Raw genomic sequence first — 6,906 nt, 5'->3', positions numbered from 1 at the left:
GCAGGCTCCCTGCTGAGCAGGGAGCCCGATGCGGGGCTTGATTCCGGGGCCTCAGGATCATGACCTGAACTGAAGGCAGACGCTTCACCGACTGAGCCACCCAGGCGCCCCACAGGTAAGACTTAGAATATAAATCAGATCACATCCCTCTGGCCTGACTGTCCTTATTTCAGTTTAAGAAACTCATTTCCACTCAGGGCCTTTTCATTTGCTGTCTCTGCTTGCTGGAATACACTTTCCCCAACTCCTTCCATGGATGTCTATCATTCAAAGCTCAGTTCAAATGTCTCCCCCCACCCCGCCCCTTCCACCAATGGAGAGGCCTCCTCCACTCATACCATGCTAGCTAGCACTGCTTCATTTTCACCCTACTCTATCATGTTACCCTGCTGTGCTTTCTTCACAGCATTAATCAGTCACGAAAATTCTCATTTGCCTGTTTGTTGTCTGTCTCTCCACTAAAACGTACATCATGAGTACAAGGACCTTGTCTGCTCTATCCCTATTGTCCAAGAGTGCCTGGCATGTAGCAGATGCTGTGGAAATATCTGACAGACGAACACCACTAGGGTAGGCCACGGTAGCAGATGCTACATATGTCTGGGGGAAAGTATTTTATTTTAAAATTAAAAAAAAATTTTTAAATTTATTATTTATTTGAGAGAGAGAGCATGAGCAGAGGGGAGATGGAGAAGCAGGCTCTCCGTTGAGCAGGGAGCCTGATGTGGGGCTCAATCCCAGGACCTTGAGATCATGACCTGAGCCGAAGGCAGACACTTCACTGACTGAGCCACCCAGGTGCCCCTGGGGGAAAAATATTTTAAAAACACAATACAGGATCCCCACCTGCAAGGAGACTACATTTGTATTATGGAAAAATTAATAATTAGATGGTGGTCTAACACTGAAACAGAATTGAGAGGCCTCCATCTTTTATTTTGCCATTTTAAGCCATCAGGAGAATGGTTTTGAATGGCATACATTTGCACAGTGGATTTTTTCCTTTTCATTAATCAGTCTGTACCTCTTAAGTGCTTTAGAAATCTGTCTCCTTTCTTTATCCTTAAGAAACCGATTCCACCACATCCTATATTTAGGAAACTTGCCTCTTCAAGATAAAGATGAATTCAACATTCATTCATTCACTGAATAAAAGGTACCAAGGGACTATCATGTGCCAGACACTGCTCTCAGCGAACACAGAAGTAAAAAAAGCAGGCAGGGTCTCTTATTTCTAGTGACGGTGAAGGGCAAGAAACAAAAAAGACACTGGAAATTGCTGAAAGACAAAGCACAGAATAAGGCCCCTCGACATATTACCAGGAAGCTTCCCTTTTGTTCAGTGGTGATGGAAAAAGGATTTAGAAAGGGACTGGAGAAGACAATTGTTCATTCATTCAACAAATTATTATTGAGTATCTTCTAGGTGACAGGCAACCTGCTAGGTCGTGCAGATGATCAGTGAACAAAATAGACAAGGCAGTTCTTCATATTCTAGTGTGGGAGATGATAAAATAGACAAGAAGAGAAAAATCAGTGATGAGTGCTCCACAGAGAAATCCAACTAATGTGACTGGCTCTCTGGACAGGGGGAAGAGGAAGTCAAGGAAGGACTCTGAGAAGGTAAGTAATATTTAACCTAAGTCTGAAGGATGAGAAGCAACCAGCCTTTCAAAGATTGGGCAATGAATGTTCTAGTCAGAAGGAACTGCCAGTGCAAAGGGCCTATGTCAGTGATGAGCTAAGAATATTCAAAGGACTGAAGGCATGTATGGCTGGAGCAGAAGTAACAACGGAGAGAATGGTCAGGAGAGGAGAGGAAAGGCTGAGCAATGAGACCTGCAAGAAGACTACTGTAATGACAGCCAAGACTAGGGTGGTAGCAATAAAAACGGAGGCACCAACTGAATAGGAAATAGTATTAACTTTACAGTGCAAAATTCTCCTCTAAGTCACACTTGGTTTGTGATGTTATACCATTCCCGCTTTTGGGGTGTGGGGTGTAATTTTCCCAATAAAGACCCCAAAACCACAGGGTGCTATTGGGTGTGCCTGACAACCAACCAGCCATACCTACACTTTTAAATATTTGAATAAGTCACAGATGCCAAATCCAGGATAAGGAACCCTTTGAGAATAGAAAGAGTTCAACCACTTGAAACAGATTTAGAACTCCACTTTTTGGTTTCACTTCCCAGCAATGGGTACAAATTAAGAAAATAAAACGAATGGCTTCTCTCTCAATGCTTAGTTCGCCCATCTCGTAGGCGAAGTTAAAAGCTGCCAGTGGGTGGAGACAGGTGCCAGAGGAGGCAGTTGGGACTGTATTCAGCCTTCAACATTTCCAACGTCCATTTACCCAGGCGAATCCTTCCACGTCTTGATCCGATTTCATTCATTTTGTCCCCAGGCCTAAGATATTCCGTACAGAGTTCCCTTATTCTTAACGCTTGCACTTTTCAGGGAGACACAGGATCTCTGGACATTGTTTGCATATTGCAAAGCAGGCTGCACTCCACACCAAGGGAGGAGGGGCGCAGAAACGCCAGTTAGCACTCCGTGTTTCCAACCACCTCCCTCACTTCCCCCGCCCCACCACAGCCCGGAGCACTGTGGCGTCCGCCTCTCACCGCCCTCCAGGCCTCCCACTTGGAAGTCAAGGATTGGATCTCGCCCGGCACCGCCCTCTCCCCCTAGGTGAGGGGAAGGGGTAGCTGGTTCCCTACACTGCATCTCTGCAGCTCTTTTGCAAAAGAGGAAGTACAAATAATGCAAAGGCAAGGGTGCGGGGAACCCTGGCTCATGTGTGCCGTATGGCTCCGGCCCAGAGTCCACCAGCCCTTTAGGATGGTGGGAAGCCCTGGGATCGTCACTACAGACCACCTTCTGCCAGGACTGCCTCCTTCCCCACGGATGTGCACTCCCCTGGGCGCTCAGGCTGCACCTGCGCGCGATTCCCCCACCCCCGTTACCTTGTAGAAAGTGACTGTATCCAGAGGAAGGGCGCCCTTGGTGTGCAGGCCGCTGCCGCCATGCGGAGCGGAGAGGAGCAGGAGGAACAGGAGAAGAGGAAACAGTGGGGAGAGAGAAGCGACGCGGGGCATGCCGACAGCCATAACGCCGGATTCTGGCAGTGGGAGCTACGAAGGCTGTAGTGGAGAAAACGCGGAGCCTAGAGTCACGTGACTCGCAGGGCCGGCTCGGATGCGCGCACGTGTACTAGGGTGAGGGGAGGGGCCACGTGAGGGGCGGGGAAATGGGGCTGCCGCGCGCGCGCGCGCACTTGGCGAAGTTCAAGCCGGCCTCGGGTGTGGGGGCGGGGCCGCGTGTGGAGGTTGGAGGAAAGAGGCGCTGCTCACGCGCACTCGGCGAGGCTCGCAGTCTTGCCCTTTTTCCCGTCCTCCTCTGCGTGAGGAGAGGCTTGAAGCGCGTGCCTGGCGTCTCGCAGCAATTAGCTCGCTCTCTTTACTCTTGTTCGAAGATGAGGAGGCTGGCCATCATTTCTTCCTGCTTTTGGCCGGTCCGGCAGTCCATTGGGACCCGCTACTACTTTAGGTTAGTTCGTCAGTCAGTCTGTGCTGCCGTCCTCACGAGGTCGGTCATACTCCCCCAGCTCCCGTAGCCAGGGCCTGAGTAGGTCACGCACACGCGGCTGTTCGTCAGCATGGCCGTCAGGGCCACCCCTGAACCCTGCCCAGTGCCTGCTGTGTCGTGAGTGCCTTAGCGGTGAGGCGCCGGGCTCCTGTAAAAACAGGCTTTCCTTAAAGCAGAGTAGCCGCCCAGCTACGTCCTAGGCTCCCGGAGGTCTTAAAAACAAAAGTCCTAATAATTCTATTCCCTAGATATTTGTTCAGGGCATGGTTTACACCAGATCCTGGTTTTGCCTGCGGGAATACAGAATAGAGATGAACGAGACGGAGCTCTGGACTGAAGGAACTCACAATGTTGGGGGGGAGACAGCAATAGTAGTAAGACCATTACAGTGTTGTGAAAACATAAATGGAAATTTGGTTATCTTGTTCAGGAGTGTCAGGGAAAGTTAAAGACAGGAAATGACTTTTGAACTGGATCGTGAAGGAGGAGGAGGCATTTACAAGACAAACCACCAAAGGGTATTTCTAGAAGGGGGAAAAGCATGATGAATCTGTAAAGGTAAACCAGGGCACATTGCAAAGGGTCTCATCAAGCTGAAGGGTTTGGAGCCACCACAGGTGTTAACCAGGAGAGTGAAGTCGGATTTGCTGTCACTTAGGAGTGAAGGGAGCAGATTGGAAGAAGGGAGAAGGTTGAAGGCAAGGGAGATTAGTTAAGGGTCAATTGTAGTAGTCTAGGTGAGAGTGGTTAAGGTCCTGCGATAGGACACAATGAGAGGGAAGGGTCGAATTGAGAAATGTTGTAGGGTAGAGTTCACAAAACTTCATGAGCAAATGGTGTGAGGTAAGAGAATATACCTTATGAGGGGCTTAGCACCATATTAACCATTGTATATGTCTAATGAATGTGTGGGTGTATAAAATAGCCATCAAAGATCATAAGATCCAATCATGGGCAACCAGTTTACATAGAAATTTTGAAAGAAAGAGTCAATGTGTGTGTGTGTGTGTGTGTGTGTGTGTGTGTGTGTTTTGACGGGTTTATTTACTTGAGTTTGCCCTAATAAGTTATTAAATAAAATGAGCTACATAGACAAATGATAAAAGGTGAGGGGAAAATTATGAGCTGAAGTGGTTAAAGAAGCCTTCATGGAGGAAGAGGAAATGGAGTTAAGCCTTGGAAGAAAGAACATTTTAGGTGGAGAACAAATGAAAAGGGAGCAGAAGTGGGAATAAGCATGATGGTTTGAGGAGACTGACTTGGCTGGAGAGAGTTCTCAAAACACTAGTTAGTAAGACAGTTTTAAGCCCAGGTAGGGGAAAGTCTTGAAAATCAAACTAAGATTTTTCTGTTTTTTCCTGTACTCAATAAGGAGCTATTAAGAGTTTTTAGAACTCTTTATAAGATGTTTAGACTGTTTTTAAATTATTCACTTCTGAACATGTAAATGATTTGGGTACACCTAGTTAGCATGATCAATCAGTAATGACTTTCTAGTCATAGTTTTTTTTTTTTTTTAAGATTATTTATTTATTTATTTGACAGAGACAGCCAGCGAGAGAGGGAACACAAGCAGGGGGAGTGGGAGAGGAAGAAGCAGGCTCCCGTGGAGGAGCCTGATGTGGGGCTCAATCCCAGAAAGCTGGGATCATGCCCTGAGCCGAAGGCAGACGCTTAACGACTGAGCCGCCCAGGCGCCCCATCTAGTCACAGTTTTGAAGTAGGTTTTGAAAAAAGTGAAGGAAGAGGATTGGAGAGGGAAGGGAAATATTGGTACTTTTGCTATGAATTGCAACAATTTAATGCAGTGCAATAATTGTCTCAATGCTTCCTTTTAGTAGTGTTCTGATTCCAGTCAATTGCTTTATAATATGATTAGATTCTTAACTTCAGGACCCTGACAACAATCTACACAAATAAGCCAGGTATAATTCTCCATATTTAGGAAGTTGTACAATCCCATAGTTGACACTGATGGGGAAAATCAAAAGGCTCACTCTGGGTATTGTAGAGAGGTAGGGAGGAAGAGGCAGGGCATGTTAAGTTGATGCAAGATTGTTGAACCCAATGGTCAATAAAGAATTCTTGAGACATTTTATGGTGCAAAAACGTGTTTTTATTACAGTGCAGGGAGAGGACCTGTGGGCTGAAAGAGCTTCACTGGGGTCGTGAGGAGGGACTGATTATATACTTTCAAGTTGGGAGGGGGTTAGGGATAGTGTAAATCTCTAAGGAATTTAGAAGCAAGGTTTCCAGGACCTTGAGGGGTCATTTACTACTGTCTAGTAAAACCTTAATCATGAGACCCTTCAGATGTATATCAGTGGGCCGTATGTTTGGAGGATGATTGCTAACATGTATCTTAGGGGGGTAGAGATAAAGGAGGTTTCCAAAGAGATTTTCATCTGTTAAAATGGACTTACAGGATCCTGGAGGTCAGGATAATGTCAAGCTAAGGTTGCCTTTCGCACCTAGCAAAGCATTAACATGGAGGCAGTTGAATTTCTGGAGGAAGGGCACCCTGCCAGTCCCAAATACTTGTCGATGAGCTGTAAGTTATAAGGAAGTTTAATTGTTTCTATATTTCTTTTGCCTTTGTTCTCCACATCAAAATGAGTGTGCACATGACCTGATGTAGCAGCTGGAGTGAGGAGGAAAAAAGTGGTATGGTCTGCTAAGGCAACTAATAAATAAATTTCAATCCTTTTCTTCTAACATCATCAAGTCAATGTGTCCCCAGTCTAATTGACTTCTTTGCTATTCCTTGTATATACAAGGCATGTTCCTGCCTCAGGGCCTTTGTATTGACTTTCTCCCTCTAAAACTTTTCTTTAAGATATTCATATGGCTGGCTCCTTCATTTCCCCTAAGTCTTTGCTCATATGTCAGCTTCCTAAGATCTACCTTGACCATGCTTTAAAAAAATTGCTCCTTCTAGTAGGGACTACTTAGTGCCAGGCCTTGCATAGTTGATTTTACTTCACCTGGGCTGGAGGGCTCTGCTACAACCTTGTTATGCCAGATCCTCTGTCAGGCCAAAAAACATCCAAGCTTAATCCCCCTTTTCATATTTATTGGGGCAGCACGTACTGGAGCAGCGCTGTATGTCTTCCTCCTGGCATTGTGCAATCCAGATGTCAGTTGGGATAGGAAGGATAACCCAGAACCCTGGAACAGACTGGGTCCCAATGAGCAATACAAATTCTACTCAGTGGATGTAGATTACAGCAAACTGAAGAAAGAAGGTCTAGACTTCTAAATGAAATGTTTCACTAGGGGCACCTGGGTAGCTCAGTCGTTAAGCATCTGCCT

At 46.3% G+C, this 6,906-nt stretch overlaps 1 protein-coding gene across 1 annotated transcript in view; it reads right to left on the bottom strand.

The window, feature by feature from the left end:
- ERP29 (endoplasmic reticulum protein 29) overlaps positions 1–3,208 on the bottom strand; it is a 7,596-nt gene extending 4,388 nt beyond the window's left edge. The window contains exon 1 of the mRNA XM_002925234.4: positions 2,973–3,208. Within this exon, the coding sequence (XP_002925280.1) occupies positions 2,973–3,116 (144 nt within the window). The 5' untranslated portion in view covers positions 3,117–3,208. The remainder of the gene's footprint in view (positions 1–2,972) is intronic.
- Positions 3,209–6,906: the final 3,698 nt, after the last annotated feature.

This window comes from Ailuropoda melanoleuca, chromosome 12 (genome assembly GCF_002007445.2).
Source record: "Ailuropoda melanoleuca isolate Jingjing chromosome 12, ASM200744v2, whole genome shotgun sequence".
In the NCBI taxonomy this organism is placed as follows: Eukaryota; Metazoa; Chordata; class Mammalia; order Carnivora; family Ursidae; genus Ailuropoda; species Ailuropoda melanoleuca.
The sequence above is the reverse complement of the archived record's forward strand: the minus strand, read 5'-3'. Positions and strand labels throughout refer to the sequence as shown.